This window comes from Nasonia vitripennis (genome assembly GCF_009193385.2).
Source record: "Nasonia vitripennis strain AsymCx chromosome 1 unlocalized genomic scaffold, Nvit_psr_1.1 chr1_random0010, whole genome shotgun sequence".
In the NCBI taxonomy this organism is placed as follows: Eukaryota; Metazoa; Arthropoda; class Insecta; order Hymenoptera; family Pteromalidae; genus Nasonia; species Nasonia vitripennis.
This window is the reverse complement of record NW_022279597.1, coordinates 128,049-154,416: the sequence shown is the minus strand read 5'-3', so window position 1 is coordinate 154,416 and position 26,368 is coordinate 128,049. Positions and strand designations below refer to the sequence as shown.

The window sequence follows — 26,368 nt, the reverse complement described above, 5'->3', positions numbered from 1 at the left end:
GAACATACACAAGGCAACGTGGACATCGCCGGACGGGGCCACACAGAACCAAATTGATCATTTCCTCATTGAAAAAGACGTCATACTAATGTTCTTGACGTAAGGGCTTACAGAGGGGCAGATAGCGACTCGGACCACTTCCTAGTAGTAGCCAAATTAAGAGCTAGACTAGTAGCGAATCAAAATAGTAAGCGAGCAAACAAGGTAGAAAGCTTCGATATTGAGAAACTACGAGATAGAACAGAGCGAATTAGGTACCAGATAGAAATTAATAACAGGTTTCAGGCACTTGAAGAAGCAAACACATCGCCGGAGTGGAATGATGAACCGAATAGCTTATGGGGGGACATCGAAAAAACGGTAAAAGAGGCCGCGAACAAAGTACTGGGTAAAAAGAAAAAGCCAAAGAGCAAACCATGGTTTGACGAAGAGTGCGAACTCTGGTTTGAAAGGCGCAAAAAGGCTAAATTAGATAGCTTACAAAATAGAAGCGATAGGACCGGAGACCTAGGATTAGGAGTAGAGCGCAATTGATGAAGGACGAAAACGGGGACCTCGTAACAAATGACAACGAATTACTGTCGCTGTGGAAAAATTATTTCGATAAATTATTAAACGTGCACGAAAATAGCGAAGAATTAGGGGACGAAATTCACACTGCTGAACCCCACGTGGAGGAACCGAGCTACCAAGAAGTAGAGGCCGCGATTAAAAAACTAAAAAACAACAAAGCCGCGGGAAATGACTCTATACCAGCTGAGTTACTCAAATATGGGGGCGTCGAGCTTACTTTCAAAATCTATAAACTAGTATGTGCCATCTGGAAAAATGAAACAATACCCGAAAATTGGAAGGAATCTATCATTATACCGATTTTTAAAAAGGTGGATAAGACAGACTGCAATAACGATAGGGGTATTTCACTTTTAGCAACGTGCTACAAAGTTCTGTCAAACGTAATACAAGCTAGACTCACTCCATTCGCGGAAGATATAGTAGGAGATTATCAGTGCGGATTTCGGCGCAACAAATCGACGAGCGATCAAATGTTTACCATAAGACAGTTGTTAGAGAAAAAGTGGGAATTTTGCGAAACCATACACCAACTATTTATAGATTTTAAAAAAGCGTACGACTCTATTAAGAGAAGCAAAATGTATCAAATTCTAGTACTTCTCGGTGTACCGAAATAACTCGTGAGATAAATTCAAATATGTCTGAACAGAAGCACGGGAAAGGTCCGAGTAGGCGGTAATGTATCAGAACCCTTCATGATACGCGATGGTTTAAAACAAGGGGATGGGCTCTCTACGGTGCTGTTCAACTTAAAGTTAGAGTATGCCGTTAGAAAAATGCAGGTTAGCCAGATGGGCGCAACGCTTAATGGAACAACGCAGATACTAGGCTACGCAGATGATTTGGATATACTGGGGGATTGTAGGGAAACGGTAGCAAGAAACGCGGAAATCCTCATAAAAGCGGTGGAGTATACAGGGTTAGAAGTGAGTGAATCAAAAACAAAGTACATGATTGTGGATAAGCTAGGTATCTGCAGAGGGGAGGAAGATCTCAGAGTTGCGAATTTTACTTTTGAAAAGGTTAGCGAATTCAGGTATCTGGGTACGACCATAAATGATAGAAACGAGATTAATGTCGAAATAAATAAGAGCTCCATTCGGGTAATGCTTGCTTCTACGCCGTGAGTAATTTACTTAAGTCGAGGCTGTTGTCTAAAAACGTTAAAATAAGAATATACAGGACAATAATACTGCCGGTGGTTCTGTACGGGTGCGAAACGTGGGCTCTCACTAAGCAGGCGGACAACCGTTTTAGGGTATATGAAAATAAAGTCTTGCGAAAAATATACGGGCCGAAGAAAGATGAGGAAACCGGGGAATGGAGGAGACTACACAATGATGAGTTACACAATCTGTACGCGTCACCAAATATTAACAGAATAATAAAATCGCGCAGATTGGGATGGGCAGGGCACATAGCGAGAATGGGAGACGACCGTACGGCAGCGCGTGTCATGAAGGGCAGGCCGATGGTAACGCGACCTCTAGGTAGACCTAGACGTAGATGGGAGGACAACGTAAAAGCGGATCTAGTAGAAATAGGACGGGTGGGTGTCGATCGGAGAGGTGCATCTTGGGCGGGTTTGACACAAGATAGGGCAGCGTGGAAGGCTTGCGTAGATGAGGCGATGAACTTTCGAGTTCCAAATGCCATGTAAAAAAAAAAAAATGTACTACTCTATCACGTCACTTAAATAAAAACCTTTGGTCATAGATGTTAAAATACATTAATAATATAAATAAATTAATAGAATCAGTGTTCTGATCGACAGTACACTCAATCTCGCGTACGTATATGCGCCTCCGCATCACAGCCTTAAAAGATTTAAGCGACGGGAGATCTCTCACGTCGCGCGGGAGAGAATTCCAGAGGCGCGCGCCCTGGACTTTAAAGGAAAATAGCCCCGCATCGGTATAGCCCCGCATCGGTACGCGCAGTTCTTGCGGGTCCCTAGCTGAGGTTCTAGACTGGTTCCTATCAAAAAGGGCAGCAAGATACGGCGGCTGTTCCATTACAATTGCTTTATAAAGCATCACCGCCGCGAATAACACCCTTCTTGTCTTCACTGGAACCCAGCCTATCTTCCTCCTATAGGGGGAGATGTGCTCGTCCCTTCTAGCACCACATATGTATCTCACACATGAGTTCTGCAATCGTTGAAGTCGTGTGCTTTGTTGACCTGATACGTCAAGGTAGACAAGAGAGCAGTAATCCAAGTGCGGGGTGGCAAGAGTGCACGCCAGCTGCTTACGCAGTTCCTCGGTGGTGCAGGATCTAAAGAATCTAAGTCCATAAAGGACTCTATTAACCTTTCAGCTAATCGCATCCACCTGCGGTTTCCATGTCATCTTCGAATCCATTACAACACCAAGGTTGGTTACAGTGTCTGCAAAGGGTACGAAGACGCCATCCGCGATCTCAATGCCAGGCAGCTTTAGACTTTGCACCTTGTTAATATTACTGTTCGACCCAAAAATAATAGCTTTAGTCTTCCCGACATTGAGGCGAAGCGCGTTCTCGGACGCCCATACCGCCACTGCACGCGCCACAGCCGACAGACGGTCCACACCCCTGCTCAAGTCGTCCCTCGCCACCTGCGTATAGGTTTGAAGGTCATCAGCATATAGCAAATGCTCGACACTATCCGATAATTCGCCCTTAGGGCCCTTAAAAGAGTTTTTAATTAATTTATTTGAATTTTTTTAATGTTGCAGTGCCGCAACCACCGAATGCTACTTTGCAACAATTGGCGCCGCGACGATCGCCGACAGCTGACCCGCCTCGACGATCCCCGGTGGCTGACCCGCCGCGTCGATCGCCGACAGCTGTCCCGCCTCGTCGATCTCCGGCGACTGACCTGCCTCAACGATCCCCGGCGGCTGACTCGCCGCAGCGATCCCCAGCTGCTAACTCGTCTGGACGATCCCCAATGGCTGAGCAGCCTCGGGGATCACCGACGGCTGAGCAGCCTCGGCAATCTTCGGCGACCCGAAAAAGACGGTCTCGCTCGAGCTCGAGTTCGAGTTGAAGCTCGAGCTCTAGTTCGAGTTCGAGTTGAAGCTCGAGCTCTAGTTCGAGTTCGAGTTGAAGCTCGAGCTCTAGTTCGAGTTCGAGTTGAAGCTCGAGCTCTAGTTCGAGCTCCAGTTCAAGCGGAACATCATCCAGTTGCACATCGTGCAAATCCGTTAAAAGTATACGCGATCTCAAGCGGATTCCTAAAATTACATCCTCGAATATGAAGAGAAAAGCAAATGGTAAAAATATTAAATTTATTCTAAAAATGATATAACTTTATTTTAAATAAAATAATAATGCCAATTTGATTTCTTATTTTTACAGAACAAGAAGGCAACGAGCAGAAGAAGAAGAAGGCAGGAGAGAGAGAGAGAGAGACGTCACCAAAACCAGGAACATCTACAATGACATCAGGTAAAAATGCTTTAACAGTAAATTAGTTTTATTTTGTATTATTTTTTATACAACAAATTTATTTTTTTGTTCGTTTAATTTTTTCAGAGGTTACGAGACCAGTAACGAGACGTGGCATTTTACAATTGAAAAGGACAGACAGTCAACAGCAGCAGCAACAGCAGCAGCAATAGCTGCAATATCAACAACAGCAGCAACAGCAGCAACAGCAGTAACAGCAGCAGCAACAGCAACAGCAGCAACAACAGCAACAGCGACCACAGCAACAACAACGCAATTTACCAAGGATTATAGATGATGAGATAATAATAGATCATGTAAACGTAAATAAAATTTACAAAACTTATAAAAAAAAATAAATTTAAAGAACTGTGAACACCTCACCATTAATTAAAACTTTGAATTCCGGAAAATTCCCGCCAGCGCTGACCGTTGGTTAACTGAAGCTGATGCGCATGCGCGTCCGGTTAACCTACGACGGACACTGGCGGGAGTTTTCCCAAATTCAGTTTTATTTAACGATAGGTGTACAAAATTTTAATTTTTCTAAAAAAAACAATCATTTTATTCAATAATTTTTTTTCATAGTACATTTCAATAATTATCAACTTCGTCTTGACTAAATTTTTCAGACAAATAATTTAATAACCATGCTCTTATTGAAAGAGCATTATGGACGGCACATGATAGTTTTCTTCTAATAGAAAGATGATGGTGCAAGCAAAAGTAATTTTTATTACTTTTTATGTTCTCGAGCGGAGGGCATCCAAGATCTTCGACATTACATATTAGACTGAAAAAAATAACGTGGATAAATTGAAGTATTAAAAGCTTGACAAAAAAAGAACTGAAGGAATGTATAAATTACGTACTTACGTATTCGGCAAATAATTTTTCAACCACAGTGCTTTCTGTTCTCCCTCAACGAATATCTTTTTAACATCCCGTGTAAAGATTTGTAATACATGTTGAAGTCGATGGTATGGAATGTCACCAGGATTCCATTCAATTCCATGGTGACATTTTTCTAGCCAAGGTATCATACATTTTTCTTCCTCGGTAAGTTCTTCCCACGGCATTGGAGACTTGAAGAGGTAAGCAGTTGGTAAAGCTGTTTTTCTTATGTCTATAAGACGAATTTATTGTAAATGAACAGATGAATTTTGTCATCCTGCTTATATAAGAAGAAACTCCACCTTAGTTGTCACACAATTGGTTGTCAAAAAGAAGCATAGACCTCATTGGTCTAAAAATAGAAAATTCATCCCCTCCCAAGAAAATATCCCTTCTCCTCGTCATGACTTACTCCTCAGCTTTTCAATGTCGAAGATGACCACTTCTCATTGGAGCAAAGATAGAAAATCCATCCCTTCCCAAGAAAATATCCCTTCTCCTTGTCAAACTTCCTATTCATTGGTAGTTTCTAAAATTTTCCTCCTTTTCTTTCGTGGTCTCGTCTATATATAGCAAGAAATTTTACTGTGCGGAGCAGACTTCGTCTACAACAGTACACGAAACTAGTTCTTTATACAATTCTGTTTTGTGAGTGTTAAGTGAAAAAGTAAATATGGCTTCATTTCAACTTTTTGAACGCCTTGTTGAAGTAGTGCGTGATACTTTGCGAAATATACATGAAACGAGCAATAATGATATTCATTATTGGCTGGACATGTGCAATTCCACAATAAAGGAATTGAACGAAAAAATCGACAAAGTTAATCTTGCAAGAGGAGAAAAGCAGAAATATCAAACTTGTATGACACATCTTTCATGTGTGCAAGTTCAACTCCAACAACATCTTCAGCAAGGAGGTGGTCTACAATCGGAAGAAACTGACGCTAGAGTCGAGTGGCGAGATGTAGAATCAGCATTTCAAAATCGAATTAGAACAGGTGCAGTTGTAAACATAAAGCATGTAGACATTCTCAGTTTTTTTAACGATGCGCAAAAGCTCTTCAAGGTTAAAGTAGAAGATTGCTTGAAGGAGTATAACGCTGTAAAAATAAATTTTGACTTTATCGCAGAATTTTCTATGCAAAAAAATGGTGAGGAAACGACAGACATTAAATATTTTACAAGTGAAAGTGTTACAGCATTCATGTCAACGAATTTGGAAGAATGGTTCAAGGATCATATCAAAGAACCTATTCTCACCCAGCTTGAAGAATTCCAGGAGAAAGATTCTGGCTGGACCCTGACGAGTATTATCAGTTTGTGTATCAATATGAAAAAATATTCTCCAATCAAGGGGAGTTCCTTCATTCCACTTCCAAAGTTTATAGAAAAGAAAAAGGCATGTGTTAATGTTCGTAATAATGATAATCATTGTTTCAAGTATGCTATACTTTCAGCATTGCATCCTAGTGAAACTAATCCCAATAGAGTTAATCAATATCGTTTGTATGAGAACGAGCTGAACTTTGGTGATATAGAATTTCCAGTGAAACTCAAAGATATTCCGAAATTCGAAAAATTAAATGATATTTCAATAAATGTATACATATTAAAAAAGTACAATGCAAAGTTCGAAGTATCGCCATGCCATATTACAAAAGAATAGAAAGAAAAACATGTTAATCTACTCCTCATTCAAGATTTTTACATAGATGAAAATGAAGAAAATAATCATGATGATGGCGGAAGCTTGCCTAAATACCACTACGTTTGGATTAAATATCTTTCTCGACTTTTAAGTACTCAATTAAGTAAATCTCATGTAAAATCATACCACTGCGAAAGGTGTTTACAAATATTTTACTGTGAAGAAAGGTTGGAAATGCATGAAAATGATTGCAAAAATTTAAATAAATGTCGAATTAATTTGCCCGACTTTAAGAATAACATTCTTAAATTTGAAAATTACAATAAAAGTGAAAAAGTTCCTTTTGTTATTTATGCAGATTTTGAATGTTTGTTAAAGCCTACTGAAAATGAAAATGCTTTTCAGCTTCATGAAGCATATAGCATAGGCTATTATATAAAGTGCAGCTTCGATGACAGTTTATCTGTTTATAAATCATACAGACAAGAAAATGAAGATGAACAGACACCGGCAAAATGGTTTGTTCGAGAACTGAAAGGAATTAGTGAAAAGATTGATCTCCTCTACAAAAATCCAGGACCAATGAGACTTACAGATCTAGAAGAATTATCTTTTCGGACGTCATCTGTTTGCCATATATGCCGAAAGCCTATCAAAAGTGAAGAACTCGCGGTAAGAGACCATTGTCATCTAACGGGACGGTACGTTAGTTTTTAATGTATACAAATATTTAACTTAAATGCTATACAATATGTAAGACTTTTTTTTCTATTTAGTTTCAGAGGTGCAGCTCACAATTCATGCAATTTAAATTACAAGGATTCGAGGTTTGTGCCAGTTATCTTTCATAACCTCAATTATGACACACACTTCATTTTGAAAGAGATTGCTACTTCTACAATAATGAATGGACGAGTATCTCTGATACCTCACAACAAAGAAAAATATATTTCATTTACGAAGTATATAGATGACTGTGACATCAGTTTTAGATTTATAGATTCATGGCGTTTTTTACCATCATGGTTGGAAAAGCTTGCATCATATTTGGAAACCGTGCGGATAGCAGTAAATGAGTTTAAAAATGATGGATTTACAGATGAACAAATCAATCTTCTTAGACGAAAAGGTATATTTCCATATGATTTCGTAGATGGATTGGACAAGTTGATGACTACAAAACTGCCAGAGAAGAATGAGTTTTACAATAAACTAACAGATTCTCATATTCTTGACGAAGACTATTACCATGCTGTTACAGTATGGAATATGTTTACTATAAAAACTTTGGGTGAATATTCAGATTTGTACTTGAAAACAGATGTTTTATTATTAGCTGACGTCTTCGAAAGTTTTCGAGAGACATCTCTGAAAGCGTATAGTTTATGTCCTGCACACTTTTACACGACTCCAGGTCTCACATTTTCAGCAGTTCTAAAGATGACAAAAGTGGAATTGGAGCTTCTTACAGATATAGATATGCTGATGTTTATTGAAGCAGGCATTCGAGGAGGAATAAGTCAATGTTGCAATCGGTATGCTAAGGCGAACAATCCGTACATGGGACCATCATACGATAAGAATCAGAAAACGAAGACACTCTTATATTTTGATATTAATAATCTTTATGGATGGGCTATGGTGCAGTATTTACCAGTGGGAAAATTCAAATGGATCGAATATGAAACGAAATCAAATTTTTTCAATGCACCACCAGACTCTGATACAGGCTACTTTGCTGAAGTAGATTTAGAGTATCCTGAAGAAATACATGATGATCATCAAGATTTGCCTTTTTGTGCAGAGCATCGTACACCCCCTGGCTCAAAGCAAAAGAAACTGTTGACTACTTTGAACGATAAGAAAAGGTATGTCATTCATTATCTTGCGTTAAAACAGGTATTAGATAATGGACTTCGACTAAAAAAAGTGCATAGGATTCTGAGTTTTGAGCAGAAGCCTTGGCACAAACCATATGTTGAATTTAATACAGAGAAGAGAAAGCAGGCCAAGAATGAGTTTGAAAAGCTTTTCTACAAGTTATTAATTAATGTAGTATATTGTAAGTGCATCGAGCGAGAACGATCTCGCGTTGATGTGCGATTAGTGAATAAATTTACAGGTCGATATGGAGCAGAAGCACGTATAGCTCAACCAAATTTTCATAGTTGTGCTAGCTATACAGCTAAAGAGAACAAGTATTACAATTAAAAAACCAATATACGTTGGTCTCAGCATTCTCCATTTGTCTAAAACATTGTTATACGATTTTCATTATTCATATATGAAGCGTCGACTTGGGGACAAATGTAAACTCCTTTACACCGACACAGATAGTCTAATATATGAAGTCGTTGACGTGGATATGTATAAAATAATGAAAGAAGACTTGCACAAATTTGATACTTCTGATTACAAAGAGAATAATCAATTTGGAATCCCGCGTGTCAATAAAAAAGTGCCTGGATTAATGAAAGATGAATACTGTGGCAAGATTATGACGGAATTTATTGGTTTACGTAGCAAAATGTATCATATTTTGATAGATGGATCTAAGACTGTGAAAAAAGCCAAAGGCATAAAATCGAGTGTTGTGAAGAAAACAATCACGTTCGAAGATTATCGAAAATGTCTTGAAGAACAAATTATTGTTAAACGTGAGCAGTGCAACATTCGCTCTAAATTGCATGTAGTGCATACTGAAAAACAGAATAAAATAGCACTCCGCATGATGATAAAAGATACTTATTACCTCATAGCACAGACACTTTGCCTTAGGGTCATTACCGAATTATTGAGGAACAGATGTCGCTGGCTGTAATTCAAATGGAGGGGGATGAAAAAATGGATGATACAAGAGAAGAAAGAGTGGGGGAGATGGAAGTGAAGAAGGGGTATGAAGCGACCAATACTGAAGAAGAAAGCGAGAGAGCAATGGAGAGGGGGAACGAAGTGACCAATGAAAACAGTGCAGCACGAGAGGGGGTGACACTTTATGGCGATACAGGTGAACAAATCATTATTGAATACGATGTTTGTGAGGAGCTAATGCACGAATGGAATCCGTCGATGGAGGGGGCATCTTCCGATAGAAGGTATATTCTACAAGAGGCGATGGAATGGGCAGACATCATGGTGGGGAATGGGCTATATCAACCGACGCAGCACGGTGAAGAGCACATTCGAGCAGTCGAGCTTGAAAATTACCTGCCTTTGGAGAAGAAACCAAGACTCACTTAACATTTCCAAGTAAGTTCATAGCTGATTCTCACTATTTTTCTTCTCAAAGAAAGTATTTTCTCTAACACAAATTCTTATATTTTTACTTTTCAGAATGGATCTATCTGCACTTAACAAAATTGCTGACCGCGAGTTCTTGCCCAAGAAGAAAGCCACGGACTTAGAAAAAGATCATGCATACATGGTGACTGCGCTCAAGGAAGTAAAGACGAGATTCGGCACGAAGATCGTGGCCGAGATCGATGACAGCTTTCAAATATTTCTTCCAGAAAAGATCTCATCAGCAATCTTGAAAGATCAAGAACTTTTCAATAATCTCTCTAACACAGCAAATAAACTTAGTTTATTTATAACATATCAGGGTGGAACTTCTTTTAAGTTCACCACATGCTAAAATAATGAAATACAAAGACTGATAATTGTTAAATACTATTTATTTATTTGTTCAAACTTGTGTGCAAATTACATGAATAAATACATTATTAAATATAATAACAATTACTTTCTTATTTATTTGAACCTTGAATAATTCATACAATCTCATTTTTATCTATCCAACTATTATGCTTGTCACTAAATCCTAACCATTTAACATATACGCGTTTACCACTTTACTTTAAAACTTTTTCTACTAAATAAATTTCCGGATACATAGTTTTATGAATTTCCGTTACATAAAAGCCGCCAGAGACGGGTTTATCATAATAATCTTTGAGATGGTAAGTTACTGGATCTGTTTTTACAACTCGCGTTATTGTGAAAATTTCCGTTGACCAGTTTGGTGTGTAACCTTTTTCAAAAACATTTTTTATCCTACTTATTCGTACTTTATCTCCTACTTTAAATTTTGTTTTTTTTCACTGTCGACTTTTCATTTGGAAAACGTCTCTTGACTTCTCGCTCATTTGCCTGTGTAACATTTTCAGGCTCGATTCCTGTTGTCCGATGTTTTCTCGAATTATATGCTTTCAGCAAGTTAGGTAGAATATCCAACCATTTATAGCTTCCTTGTTTACTGAATTCTGTGCACATTGCATTTTTTAACGTTCTATTGAATCGTTCCCATATACTTGCATGAAGATTACTATGTGAAGAGTATAAGTGTATATTGTGCTTCTTCATAAGTTTTTGAAAAATTGAATTGTAAAATTCTTTTCCTTGGTTAGTTTGTAGATTCTTCGGTACTCGTCCTTCTTTCAGTATTGACTTCATAGCTGTAGTAACATCATTACCACTCTTTGACTTGACTGGCACGGCCCATGCATACTTTGAAAATATATCTATGACAGTGAGTAAGTAATGAAAACCTTTGTTTTCTTTAGAATATGATATCATTTCTACAAAATCAGCTTGCCAAATCTCGTCTATTCCACGTATGTCATATTTTCTTCTCTTGTATCGCCGACGTGCTGGCTTGTGCAGCTCTTCAGCTACTCTATGACGTTCCATCTTCCTTTACAGTAGACGAAAATCCACCTGGAAATTCGTCTATACGAACTTTTAATTGTTTATTCACTTCTTCAATGATATAATCAACACCAGAGTAATTGCGAAGAGTTGTACTATAAAGATAACGCAATTTTGCATTCCCTTCCAATTGATGTTTTTCAACTTGCTGCTTGTATTCTTCTATAACTTCACCAATTCCAGCAATTTTAGCAGCTATATAATTTATTTCAGTTTGTAGAATAACTTTCAGTGAATGCAATGTGATTGCATCGTTTGGACGATTGGGCGGTCCTAAGTTGCAAAGTCGCTTGTTTTCTAAATCAAAATCACCGTCCGGTGTAAAATTGAAACCAATGCCTGGAGGACCACGACTCACTTGCGAGCCCTCAAGTTTTCTTCCAAACACATCGAGACTCATGGTAGTACTGATGCAAAGAAGAAAGTTGCGTATCAATATATATGCCCAGCTTCACGTAATTCCTCAATAATCGACTGGATTTCATTGTCGTGATTATTATTTCCAGCTGATCGTTCGGCATTCAATAGTCGAAGTCTCTCAGTAAGCTCGTTTGGATCATCCCAGTAGACGAGATCAATGGAAGAATTTTTCTTAGCTATTTTATATTTAGGTATGAGTCCTCCTCCGCTGCTACTGTTCTTTTTACGTGGAGTGCTGCGGAACATTGGTGCTAAAATATTCTTATATTTATTACTTCTCGACATTCGTATAGATTCATCTTTGCTGAATTTTTTCCGATGAGCATTTGTTGCTTCCAGAATCTTGCGATAATTTGCACGATCTAATGAGCTCAGAAGAAGATCAGCCGGATATTTTTTAAATAGCAATTCCATCAGTCCACTCGTTTTAAGATAACTTTCATTTCTGACTTTGACATATTTATCATCAAATACAATTTCTGAATCACTAATCATATACACTTCATCAACCTTTCGCACTCCGTACATATTATCAATCGTTCTACGGCTTTTATCTAGCAATGATAAAAAGTCTTCAGCTGATTCATTTTTTCCACTCGCGGATCTAAATGTAGAATTGGTTATTGTGTCATAAATATCATCATCATCATCATCATCATCATAATCATCATCATAATCATAAACAGTATAATCGAATAAACTTGATTTATTGTTCTTATTTTGATCGTTGAGCAAACTCGATCGATCGATTCTCATTCGTTTTTTCATTTTTTACTGTTGTTTTGATCCAAAATGTGATTGGATGGTTGCTGTATTATTTATTTTGATAGTTTTGGTGATCTTAAACCTCCTAAAGATCTCATGTTGTATTTTAACGTGAAAGAAGTGAAATACAACTATAAAAGATATCAAAATTTTGACTCATTTATATGTGGCCATCTTTGTCTCTTTTTCTTAGCTGGGAGACTATAAAAGAGGTGCTCACTGACGAATAGAATCATTATCTTCCGCTCAGTCATGGAAGATAGCTTCACTCTGAGTCTCTCAGGAAACTCATCTGTCTTAGAAGCGCAATATTTTCCTTCGATTGAACTACCGAAGCATACAAATTTTGTCTTGGGTTTAGTTGAACTTTTATCATTTAACTCTATTCCCAATGTTAACTATTCAAATAATAAACTGCATTTAAACGGAGACATTATTATTAATATTCCTACTGGCAGTTATGAGATTGATGCTATTAATACATTTTTACAAGAAAATTTGAAATCCAAAGGAATCGAATTCTCGTTGAAAACTAACAACAATACTCTTAGAAGTGAAATTCTCTGCAGTCATCCGATAGATCTCACACCTCACGATTCCATAGGCCATCTCCTTGGCTTTGCTCCTTGCACTCTCGAAGAAAACATTCAACACAGCTCTGATTTACCAGAGTGAAAATATTGAGAATCAATGCACTCATAGTTGAGTGCAATATTACTGGAGGTGCTTATATCAATAATAAGAAAGTTCATACAATCCATGAGTTCTTTCCCAGAGTGCCTTCGGGATATAAAATCATAGAAGTTCCGTCACACGTCATATATCTACCGGTCAGTGTCAAGTGCATAGATCATCTACAAATTCAAATTGTTGATCAGGATGGAAATTTAGTGAATTTTCGAGAAGAGGAAATAACTATTAGACTTCACATCAAATCTGTATAATGGGCATCATTTACAATTCTGGATCATATATAAATCAGTCATCATGGCAACCAGTCATCAGTCGACCGAAGAAACTCAAACCGTTAACACGCAAGAGCATTCAGTTTCTGAAAAGTTTAGGACTAAAAGTTCGTGAAAAAAATTCACGTGTGTAATTCTTTGCTGTTTCCAGAAAAATGGACGAAATTCTAAGCATTCGATCAGGTGTCGTATTCGATGAGTCTATTGCTCATTACGAAGTACACGCACGTCAAACATACTCATCATTAAGCTTTGACAACAGTGATGAAATTCGTATTTCTATCCAACATCAAGATCTATGTCTCTTACCATCGCGCAGCTCTATCCATATATGTGGAAAGTTGCAAGTAAAAGGTGGATCAGCAGCACTTGCTAAAACTAAATTTTATCAACAATGGCATTTGTCATCTGTTTGATGAAATTCGTTATGAGATTAATGCTGTGGAGATAGATAAAAGTAAAAATGCTGGTCTGAGCAGTGTTATGAAAGGATTGATTTCATTTAATTTGAATCAGAATGATATGCTGGAGAATGCAGGCTGGCTTGGTATTCAAGACAATATCAAATCGGTCGTAGATGACAAGGGAAATTTTGACGTTGAGATTCCACTGAGTATGATCTTGGGTTTTGCAGAAGACTATAAAAAGATTATAGTTAATATGAAGCATGAGCTCATTCTCACAAGATCGAGAAGCGACTTGAATGCAATAATCCAGGAAGGTACTGTAGCATCTGGTGTAACTACTTATGAAGATTACGAAGTAAAAGTATCAAAGATTGAGTGGATGATGCCATATGTTGTTGCATCTGATAAACAAAAAATCCAGCTATTGAATTTCATTGGTAAAGATAATCCTATCTCCATGTGTTTCCGTTCTTGGGAGTTATTTGAATATCCTCTTCTCCCAAGCACTACTAAATACGTCTGGACAGTGAAAACATCAAATCAATTGGAAAAACCTCGTTTTGTGATTCTTGGACTACAAACAAAGAGAAAATCAATGAGAACTGCAAACGCCAGTCGATTTGACCATTGTGAGTTGAGTAATGTGAAACTTTTCTTGAATTCACAATATTATCCATACAACAATATGAATCTCGACATAGCTAAAAATCAGTTTGCAATTCTCTATGATATGTATGATAATTTTCAAAAATCCTACTATGGAAGAGATTCGCAACCGCTGCTGACAAAGTCTTCGTTTCTCAACTTTGCACCACTCGTAGTTATTGACTGTTCACGACAAAACAAATCTCTCAAGAGCGCTCCTGCCGATGTACGTCTGGAGTTTGAGGCTAAAAAAGATTTTCCTGCTAACACTTCAGCCTACTGTCTGATCTTACACGATCGCATCGTTCAGTACAATCTTATTAGTGGAGATGTCAAGAAGCTCGTCTAAGCTGCACCGAAAAATGGAGTATGCAGTAGACATGACTGGTTTCAAGCAAACCGAAGAAGATTATATTCTAAAGGAATTAGCAATCATACCTCTCAAGGAAAATAGTGCAGATCCTATTGTTCTAACATTCAAAAATCCCTTCTCATGGAAAAAACTCTCAGACAAAATGCAAAGGGAAAACAAATGGCTCAAACATAATTATCATGGCATCAGGTGGAAAACGGATGGACATGACTACTCTCAAATCGGAAACTTGCTTCGTGACGCTTTACATGATGCATCAAAAATTGTTGTCATGGGTGCATTAAAACAGAAATGGCTTCAACGATTCAAATTTCGTGTTCACAATATTGAACAGTATGGCTATCCGTCAAAACCATCTTTTAAGTGCGTCTCAGTATGCACAAATCATAATCCAAGCTATAAGACGACCTGTGCATTGCACAACGTCAAACTCATGAAATTGTTCTATCAGCATAAACTGTAAAGTAAAATAAAAAAAATTTGTTAAAAAATTAAAAAATAAGCAGAGAACGTTATAGGCATTCCAAAACATAATAGAGAGAGAGAGAGAGGAAAAATTATTCCCACTCTCTCATCGGATACTAAAACACTCTGAGAGGAGAGAGGGTGTTTTAGTATCTTGGAGAGAGAGAGAGAGAGAGAGGGGATCCCTCCTCTTCCATCGGGTACCAAAACACTCTGAGAGGAGAGGGGGTGTTTTAGTGTGCCTATGTTTTGGTATGCCTATAGCCTATCTACTTATAGGCATGCTGCATTGCTTCTAAAAATATAATTAGTTTATTTTTAAAAATGATTATAAAATATTGCGTATAATATAAAATATTATGTATTTACCCAAAAAACATTTGTAGAAATTAGTTTTCTTAAAAATGAATTTATTTCTGTGTTGTTTTTGAGCGGTAAACAGTGCCATGAGCTCTTTTGTAAAAAATTCTTTGAATAATGGAGTTATCACTTTAATAAGTATATGCATTTCCTTTGTATTGATATTGCAATTAAAGTAATTTTTCTGTAAAACACAATAAAATAGTTTTATTCTAAACAGTTACTTTTACTCATATAAAAAGGCGTAATGTGCAATAAGAATATCACTTACTAAAGTAGTATAGGCATCTCCAACTATTTTTTCATTAAACGCTTGAAATTCTTCGTAGGTACTAATTGGCAGGCTTCTTTCGTAGATTTCTTCAATTTTGTTAAATTGTACAATGATATCTTGATCACGAAAGGGTCTATTTTCCATGGCATATGTCTTAAATTGAAGAATGTCTTTCTCCATATTAATAATTTTAGCATCTATATTGATCTGTCTTTCTTTAATCTGCTTTACATCTGTTGAGATAGCTTCCATCAATGTGCTGAATGCCTCAATCACTGCATTTTGCGATGCTTAAACAAACATAATTATTTTTTAAGTATAAATATACAGTTATAGATCATGAATAAAAGATACATTACCTAATAAGTCTTCTTTGGTGACAATTGGGCATTTAATTATCTCATTCTGTCTATTCATGTTACTTGGAGCTCCAAAATCATTGTTTTTTTCTGCTGTAATATCATAAACTGTTTCTTCATTTGCAATTTCCAGAGCTTCTTCTTGAATAACTTCATCAGTTATGCCAGCCTCATCTCCATTAGTGGCTTCAGATGGTTCAGTCGGTATTGATGGCACGTTCAATAAATGTTGGATTTTTGCGTCTTCGTCTTCAATTAAATCTTGAACTTTACTTGAATTTGACTGCACTTTTTGGTACTCTTGAAGAGCTTGCTCATGTGTTTCTTGATAACAATAAGACATTTAGTAAATAATATTGATCACGAATGAAAATGATAAAATTAAAAAGATCTTTTACATACTGCAACCACAGACAATCTCAGTCTTAAAAAGAGGCCAACTTGATGGTGGCATTATATCATTTGTCGCTGTCAAAGATGATAGCATCTCAGCATCCTCTACATTGTCTGAAGCTTCCATATAACGCACATACAATGTGTTGCTTAAGTTATCGAAGACCAGAAATTTTGTCGGTACCAGGACTACAGAATTCTACAGAGATTTGTTGATAATATCTCCGTCCTCTACAAAAAGCTTTGTTACAACAAAATTCATTTCCTCTCGACTCATCTATACATAACACAGAAAATTATTTTTGCATCATACATGCATTTCTAAACTTTTGTAGTCAACTAGAAATATTTTAATTTTATAAAATTATCATTACTAAACTTACCTTCACTCATTAACAATCAATATAGTTGTAATTATAAATAATGCTAGATATTTAACTTAGATTCCTCGAAAACACGTGTGCACTTAGCAAGGATAGAATCACAAATGACAGAATTTCATTTAACGAAAAACTGATTACCGTAGAATCGAGATTTTCGAAAAAACCGCAGTGCTGTGGGGCAGCTGTAGGCGAAACAGTTGCGCGCGTACCTACGGCTGAACCTACGGCAAACGTCAGGCCCAGATGATTTGGCGAGAAACGCTGCGTAAGTGATTTATTTATGCAAAATGAAAATTTCAGGACTAAATATAAACACGATGCACCGTTTTAAAGCTCGCGTATATAAACGAGATGATTTTGAGTGTAAAATTATGTTTAATGCAATAGAAATGTGAAATGGTCTTTCTAACCTAAAAATGACGAATATTGCAATCATTTTTTTAATCATATTATTTAATATTAAATAAAAAGATTTTAGGAATTGGCTTTGACACTTGATTGGTGATAATATTCATTGTTAATGATATTGTTATTATTATTAATTATAGTAATTTAATAATACTCATTTTTCTATAATTTAAGGAAATTGGGAATAAATGCTTTAATTAAACAAATACATATAGTCATTGTTGTTAGAATAGTACATTATTTTATTCATAGTGAATGAAAAATAAGTTATATATTTGTATAAGATCAGTTCATGTGAAGTAGTGGTACAACGTATGACACTGGCTCATCCTGTGGTAATTCAAAAATTGATAAATAAACCATTTTACAATCAATATTACTCAACGTAGTTGTAATCAGGTCCATATTACTCGAAGGCTTAACTTGTAAAATGTTTAAAATACTCGAATCCAAAGGATAATCAATGGCAAGTCCAACCGTATCCACTTTTTCCCATCAATATAAATTTTTGCAAGATCTTCTGTCTCTTCATTTGCATAGATCCGAACAACATTTACCACTTGCTTATTTTTTAATAGTACGCAATTATTAGGTGGTTTGGTGTTTAATTCACAATTGTAAAATTCAATACTTTTGATATCTAATCCTGTTTGGTTTTTGCTTTTCTTTTTAATTTTACATAAACCTAATTGTATTATTTTTGGTTTAGAGTACAACTTTTCTTGTTCAAGTCTTTTACATAATTGCTCAAGTGGTTTGTTACCACCTCTGATACATTTCTTCACTTGTCCCAATTTGTTCTCAAAGGGGAATACTGTTAAGTCATTTAACGAGCATTTAAAATTTTTTACATCATCGCTTAAATGAATTAAACTATGCATGTTCAGGACTAATGCTTCTTCTCCATATAATTCCTTAGATAACATTACAAACCGTTCTAAGTACAGCCGAGCGTACTTTACATGCTCTTCAGAGATATTTTTACTGCACAAAATGCGGCAAGCAACAGCAAAAAGCAAAAAATGTTTGTAAATATTATCCGATAAGATGTCTTTCATGACACATACGCCACAGTACAGCAAAAAAAATCGGAATTCAGTAGCTTTCCACTTTCCTAAATCTCCTAAAGACCGAGTTGTTCGTTGAAATTCCACTGGTACTGATTTTGATAAGTTCATCATGCGCTGTGATACTCGCATAATATTACTTCTTGACAATTTTGTTTTTGAAGTCTTCATCCAGGATTCAGTCAATAATTTTTTCATGATGCCTAAACAACCTAAGTGCATAAAATCCAACACAAATTGATCAACCATGTTTATCTTAGGTTCAACGAGTATCAAAGGAGACACACCATGATGATGTTCACCATTCTCTTGCAATCGAAATGATTCATCACTACGGTTTGTCACATTGTCAACAGGAAATATTACAGGTTTCTTGACACTGTATCCTCTAACATTACATCTTTCACATGCGTAGAATCCTGTATGTCCTTTTTACAAATGATCTTACAGGTCGATCACAAATAAAACACTTTACTTCAATGTCGAAGTGTCTGTCATATATTTGGATTCCATCCTTTAGAAGCGTATTTAGCTCTTCAACAATTTTGTCAAAATATGTTTTTACACAGGTAGGTTTTCCTTTTCCATAGTGCACACTTACTATAAAAGGTTCATATATTACTGCTTCATCATAAATTCGACCTAATAATGGTCAAAACTCCATACTGCTAGATCGAAACAGTGGCAGACCATCTACACTGAACTGTAATTAAATTGAGTTTTTTTTATGTAAATTGAGATCTATAGTTCTTTGGATATTTTCACTTATACCTATATACACAATTTTACTATCACTAGTAGGATCATCTTTCTTGAATGGATCCATTTTATACCGTTTGTCAATGAAATTTTCAAAGATGTTTTTGAACAAGTAGGAAGCTCTGGATGATAAGGTTTCAATGTCTTTAGAAGACTATCTAAATGACTGTATGGCGTTGGAAAATTAAAAAACCACCTTTTCAGATCTTTCACAAAAGCTGTCTCATTCAATTTTTCATCATCGTCATCAGAACTTTCACTCTCAGTTTCACTCTCTTCAGCAGATGAAAATCTTTTATAATCTTTCTCTTTTTCAAGATCTTCTTCATGGTATTCTGCATATCTATTAGAAGAATTTTCACTTATTACGTTTAATTTAGGAATATCTTGTATGTCTAAAACTTCCTCTTCTTTTCTTGAATCGATCCTAATTTTTTTTACATGAACAATTTCCTCTCTTGTTTTCTGCTTATCTACAGTTATTGTACTTTTGTCATTCAGTTTTTGTGAAAGATCTTGTTTTGTCCGAAAATTTCGAATTCTTATTCTGTTAAGATTTTGTAAATGATCACTCATATTTAAGCAGTTAGACAATTTTTACAATTAAAACTACATTTGACCAGTACACTGATAACCTCATCTAGCGATTGTGCGGTATGAAAGAAAACAGCATGCACACCTTACGATACCCGTATACTAACTGAAAATAATATCATACATTATATGTTCAGCTAATTACGGCTGGCAAGTCAGGGCCGGATTTTTGCCCCATTACACGCCTGATCAGGTACCTTAAGTTTACCCGGATCCGGCCCGGGTGATCAAGTACGGCGTGCCGTACTCAATTTCTAGTCGGGCTGCGCCAGCGATGCCAAAAGTGGCAGAACAAAAAGCAGTAAATTTGAATAGTTTTAAAATTTGTAACGAGTTGAGCACCATAGCCAACTCGTAGCGGTATGAGTACCGCTGCGCCGCGCCGAAACCGTGTAGAGTCGCGAGCGCGATAGTAAACAGCGAGCGCGCGGGCTAATCCTTCAGAAGCGCGCTTCGATAGCTCTCGGTCTTCGCTAGATAAACACGCGACTTCGCTAAAATTTCGAAAAGCTTCATCGTGTGCTGTGCTGTGTCCAGCAGATAGAGGTGTGCTTTGTGAGTGAGTGAGACGCAGAGTCCAGGTGTCCTTGTCCTTAGCCTAGTGGTGCACCGTGGTGACCAAGTCTTGCTGCCTGTCCGGGACCAGGAACGTCGTCGACGAAAGAGAGAAGGTTTGTGTGGCGCGCAGTGCATGGGAGAGAGTGCATGTGTGAGTGTATATCATCCATGCGAGGGTGATCCGGCGCGCGCGACCTTCACGTCAATACAATCATGCGAGCGTGATTATTCTGGCGTCGCGGCGAGTCGCAAAGTTGTTGGCGACTCGCGTATTATCATTTCATTATTGTAACTTCACGTTTATTTCGCCACTGACAAATATAACCTTAGTCATTTTATTTTACGTGATTTGTCGTCATTTCTAAACCTCGTTCGCTTATTTCCGATCCCTGTTCCTTCCTGCGAATACCGCCGCCTTCGCGGGCGTTATTTATTAGCACTTATTTAACGCAGTTGAGCAGCCGAGCACGCGTCAGCCGGCGCGTAGACCCAGTATATAGAAGTAGCTGAAACAGCTGCATGCAACGGAGGTGTTTCGCGGGCGGAGAGGAATCCTCCGCCACATCGAGGGAACGCGATCTAGTCGTTTTACGAGTTATTCGTTGATCGAATTCACACCACGTTACAAATTGAAAGAAATAAATTTCTGTAATTAAATTTTAAATATCAAGAAATTAATTAGGTACTAAAAGAATAAAAGTTACTGTAAAAAAATAATTTTTTAACTTTGATAACAGTTATAAACATTCATTGAACTTTTAAAGGGAGTTGAAAACGGTTGAATAATAAACTAAATGAAAAGTATAAATTATTTAGACAATATTAGAATAATCAAAACGTTTAAACAACAATATAAATGCAATAAAACGAAAAACCGCGTTTTAAACTATGTACTGGAATTGTAAAATATTTTAAATACGCTTCAACCTATGTACTATAAGGGGTTTTTCGGGTCGCTAATTACAAAGCTGATATCAGATTTACGAAATAATTTGTTCAAACAACTTTTTTTTATGCAAATAACTGCATAATTTGAGTTTTGAGAAAAACCTATGTACTACAAGAGGTTTTTGGAGTCGCTGATTACGAATCTGATATCAGATTTACGAAATAATTTGTTCAAACAACTTTTTCTATGCAAATAACTGCATAATTTGAGTTTTGAGAAAAACCTATGTACTACAAGAGGTTTTTGGAGTCACTGATTACGAATCTAATATCAGATTTGCAAAATGATTAGTTTAAACAACTTTGTTTATGCAAATTACTGCATAAGTTGAGTTTTGAGAAAAACATACGTACTATAAGGGGTCTTTGAGGTCGCTGATTACAAATCTGATTTGAAAAATAATACATTGCAAAATTCAGTACTTTATTTTTGTTAAACCAAAATCTTGTGTACCAGCAAGGATTTCTGAGTAATCGATGATAAATCTAATATCAATTTTGCAACAAAATGCAGCAAACTTTAGATTAAACTTCATATGCTCCGATAAGCCATTTAATCTACGCACCCTAAATTTCAATGCATCGAAACAACGAAGAAAAATTAAGCAAGCAGAAGGAAACAAAAAATAAATCTAAAACCGAAATGAATAAACCCATTTAACCTACGCTCAATCATTTATTTAATCAACACCTCGGCACATCGAAGGAAGGCTAACAAAGCAAGGAAAAATTAAAAAGCAGAGTGCATAAACCAACTACACCATGCTCTTCAAGCTCAATCATTTATTTAATGAACACCTTGGCACATCCAAGGAAGGCAAGCGAAGCTAGTATAAATCAAAAACCAAAGCGCTTAAACCCAGCTACCCCAAGCTCCCCGAACAAACAAATTTATTTAATTAACACATTGGCACATTGAAGACAGGCGAGAGAAGCGAGTTTAAATCAAAAACCCAATGGCTTAAACCCAGCTACACCATTTTTTCCAAGTTTAATATATCATTTAATCAACACCTCGGCATACCAAAGAAAGGTCAGCAAAGCCAGTATAAATCAAAAACCAAAGCGCTTAAACCCAGCTACACCACGCTGCTTAAGATCGATCATTTATTTAATCAACAACTTGACACGTCAAAGTAAAAAGGAGAGCGAAGCGAGTTTAAATCAAAAACCCAATCGCTTAAACCCACCTACCCTATGCTCTCCAAACTCAATATATTATTTTATCAACACCTCGGCACATCCAAGGAAGGCAAGCGAAGCGAGTATAAATCAAAATCCAAAGCGCTTAAACCCAGCTACACCACGTTGCTTAAGCTCGATCATTTATTTAATCAACACCTTGGCACGTCCAAGGAGTGCAAGCGAAGCGAGTATAAATCAAAAACCCAATCGCTTAAACCCAGCTACACCATGCTCTCCAAACTCAACATATTATTTAATCAACACCTTGGCACAACGAAGAAAGGCGAGCAAAGCAAGGAAAAATTAAAAATCAAAGGGCTTAAACCCAGCTACCCCATGCTCTCCAAACTCAATATATTATTTAATCAACACCTCGGCACATCAAAGGAAGGCCAGCGAAGCGAGTTTAAATCAAAAACCCAATCGCTTAAACCCAGCTACACAACGCTGCTTAATCTCGATCATTTATTTAATCAAAACCTCGGCACATCAAAGGAAGGCCAGCGAAGCAGGTATAAATCAAAAACCAAAGAGCTTAATCCCAGCTACACAACGCTGCTTAATCTCGATCATTTATTTAATCAATACCTTGGTACGTCAAAGGAAGGTGAGCCAAGCGATTTTAAATCAAAAACTCTATCCCTTAAACCCAGCTACACCATGCGTTCCAAGCTTAATATATTATTGAATCAACACGTCGGCACACCAAAGGAAGGCCAGCAAAGCAAGTATAAATCAAAAACAAAAGTGTTTAAACCCATCAACTCTGTGCTCTCCAAACACAATATATTATTTAATCAACACCTTGGCACAACGACGAAAGGCGATCAAAGCAAGGAAAAATTAAAAACCAGAGTGCATAAACCAACTACACCATGTTCTTCAAGCTCAATCATTTATTTAATGAACACCTTGGCACATCCAAGGAAGGCAAGCGAAGCGAGTATAAATCAAAATCTAAAGCGCTTAAACCAAGCTACACCACGCTGCTTAAGCTCGATCATTTATTTAATCAATACCTTGGCATATCGAAGGAGGGCAAGCGAAGTAAGTATAAATCAAAAAACCCAATCGCTTAAACCCAGCTACACCACGCTGCTTAACCTCGATCATTTATTTAATCAACACCTCGGCACAACGAAGAAAGACGAGCAAAGCAAGGAAAAATTAAAAACCCAATCGTTTAAACCCAGCTACACCATGCTTTCCAAGCTTAATATATTATTGAATAAACACGTCGGCACACCAAACAAAGGCCAGCAAAGCAAGTATAAATAAAAAACCAAAGCGTTTAAACCCAGCTACACCACGCTACTTAACCTCGATCATTTATTTAATCAACACCTCGGCACAAGGAAGAAAGACGAGCAAAGCAAGGAAAAATTAAAAACCAGAGTGCATAAACCAACTACTCCATGCTCTTAAAGCTCAATCATTTATTTAATGAACACCTTGGCACATCCAAGGAAGGCAAGCGAGGCGAGTATAAATCAAAATCCAAAGCGCTTAAACCCAGCTACACCACGCTGCTTAAGCTCGATCATTTATTTAATCAACACCTCGGCACATCAGAGGAAGGCCTGCAAAGCGAGTTTAAACCAAAAACCAAAGCGCTTAAACCCAGCTACACCATGCATTCCAAGCTTAATATATTATTTAATCAACACCTCGGCACAGCGAAGAAAGGCGAGCAAAGCAAGGAAAAATTAAAAAGCAGAGTGCATAAACCATCTACAACATGCTCTTCAAGCTCAATCATTTATTTAATGCAAACCTTGGCACATCCAAGGAAGGCAAGCGAAGCGAGTATAAATCAAAAACCAAAGCGCTTAAACCCAGCTACACCACGCTGCTTAAGATCGATCATTTATTTAATCAACAACTTGACACGTCAAAGTAAAAAGGAGAGCGAAGCGAGTTTAAATCAAAAACCCAATCGCTTAAACCCACCTACCCTATGCTCTCCAAACTCAATATATTATTTTATCAACACCTCGGCACATCCAAGGAAGGCAAGCGAAGCGAGTATAAATCAAAATCCAAAGCGCTTAAACCCAGCTACACCACGTTGCTTAAGCTCGATCATTTATTTAATCAACACCTTGGCACGTCCAAGGAGTGCAAGCGAAGCGAGTATAAATCAAAAACCCAATCGCTTAAACCCAGCTACACCATGCTCTCCAAACTCAACATATTATTTAATCAACACCTTGGCACAACGAAGAAAGGCGAGCAAAGCAAGGAAAAATTAAAAATCAAAGGGCTTAAACCCAGCTACCCCATGCTCTCCAAACTCAATATATTATTTAATCAACACCTCGGCACATCAAAGGAAGGCCAGCGAAGCGAGTTTAAATCAAAAACCCAATCGCTTAAACCCAGCTACACCATGCTTTCCAAGCTTAATATATTATTGAATCAACACGTCGGCACACCAAAGGAAGGCCAGCAAAGCACGTATAAATCAAAAACAAAAGTGTTTAAACCCATCAACCCTGTGCTCTCCAAACTCAATATATTATTTAATCAACACCTTGGCACAACGACGAAAGGCGATCAAAGCAAGGAAAAATTAAAAATCAGAGTGCATTAACCAACTACACCATGTTCTTCAAGCTCAATTATTTATTTAATGAACACCTTGGCACATCCAAGGAAGGCAAGCGAAGCGAGTATAAATCAAAATCTAAAGCGCTTAAACCCAGCTACACCACGCTGCTTAAGCTCGATCATTTATTTAATCAATACCTTGGCATATCGAAGGAGGGCAAGCGAAGTAAGTATAAATCAAAAAACCCAATCGCTTAAACCCAGCTACACCACGCTGCTTAACCTCGATCATTTATTTAATCAACACCTCGGCACAACGAAGAAAGACGAGCAAAGCAAGGAAAAATTAAAAACCAGAGTGCATAAACCCAGCTACCCTATGTTCTCCAAACTCAATATATTATTTAATCAACACCTCGGCACATCAAAGAAAGGCGAGCAAAGCAAGGAAAAATTAAAAACCCAATCGTTTAAACCCAGCTACACCATGCTTTCCAAGCTTAATATATTATTGAATAAACACGTCGGCACACCAAACAAAGGCCAGCAAAGCAAGTATAAATCAAAAACCAAAGCGTTTAAACGCAGCTACACCACGCTACTTAACCTCGATCATTTATTTAATCAACACCTCGGCACATCCAAGGAAGGCAAGCGAAGCGAGTATAAATCAAAATCCAAAGCGCTTAAACCCAGCTACACCACGCTGCTTAAGCTCGATCATTTATTTAATCAACACCTCGGCACATCAGAGGAAGGCCTGCAAAGCGAGTTTAAACCAAAAACCAAAGCGCTTAAACCCAGCTACACCATGCATTCCAAGCTTAATATATTATTTAATCAACACCTCGGCACAGCGAAGAAAGGCGAGCAAAGCAAGGAAAAATTAAAAAGCAGAGTGCATAAACCATCTACACCATGCTCTTCAAGCTCAATCATTTATTTAATGCAAACCTTGGCACATCCAAGGAAGGCAAGCGAAGCGAGTATAAATCAAAAACCAAAGCGCTTAAACCCAGCTACACCACGCTGCTTAAGATCGATCATTTATTTAATCAACAACTTGACACGTCAAAGTAAAAAGGAGAGCGAAGCGAGTTTAAATCAAAAACCCAATCGCTTAAACCCATCTACCCTATGCTCTCCAAACTCAATATATTATTTTATCAACACCTCGGCACATCCAAGGAAGGCAAGCGAAGCGAGTATAAATCAAAATCCAAAGCGCTTAAA

General features: G+C 37.2%; 3 protein-coding genes and 1 long non-coding RNA gene across 5 annotated transcripts; 2 read left to right on the top strand and 2 right to left on the bottom strand.

Moving 5' to 3' along the window:
* Positions 1 to 2,164: 2,164 nt before the first annotated feature.
* Positions 2,165 to 4,567, top strand: LOC116418363. The gene is made up of 4 exons (XR_004228369.1): positions 2,165 to 3,191; positions 3,294 to 3,833; positions 3,919 to 4,008; positions 4,096 to 4,567. It is a non-coding gene; the product is annotated as an uncharacterized LOC116418363 (long non-coding RNA).
* Positions 4,568 to 4,601: 34 nt separating this feature from the next.
* On the bottom strand, positions 4,602 to 5,100 carry LOC116418361. Its single transcript, XM_031933466.1, has 2 exons — positions 4,885 to 5,100; positions 4,602 to 4,801 (listed from the first exon to the last, which is right to left on the bottom strand). Exons 1-2 carry the CDS (start codon positions 5,085 to 5,087, stop codon positions 4,603 to 4,605), a joined length of 402 nt encoding a protein of 133 aa, XP_031789326.1. The 5' UTR covers positions 5,088 to 5,100; the 3' UTR covers position 4,602.
* A 2,231-nt stretch (positions 5,101 to 7,331) lies between these two features.
* Positions 7,332 to 10,195, top strand: LOC116418360. 2 transcript variants are annotated; one of them, XM_031933462.1, is made up of 2 exons: positions 7,332 to 9,799; positions 9,884 to 10,195. In XM_031933462.1, exons 1-2 carry the CDS (start codon positions 9,693 to 9,695, stop codon positions 10,182 to 10,184), a joined length of 408 nt encoding a protein of 135 aa, XP_031789322.1. In that variant the 5' UTR covers positions 7,332 to 9,692; the 3' UTR covers positions 10,185 to 10,195. Both variants share the same exon structure in this region; 1 of them encodes a protein (XP_031789322.1).
* Positions 10,196 to 15,487: 5,292 nt separating this feature from the next.
* On the bottom strand, positions 15,488 to 16,200 carry LOC116418359. Its single transcript, XM_031933461.1, has 3 exons — positions 15,929 to 16,200; positions 15,667 to 15,841; positions 15,488 to 15,592 (listed from the first exon to the last, which is right to left on the bottom strand). Exons 1-3 carry the CDS (start codon positions 16,181 to 16,183, stop codon positions 15,567 to 15,569), a joined length of 456 nt encoding a protein of 151 aa, XP_031789321.1. The 5' UTR covers positions 16,184 to 16,200; the 3' UTR covers positions 15,488 to 15,566.
* Between the last annotated feature and the right edge of the window lie 10,168 nt (positions 16,201 to 26,368).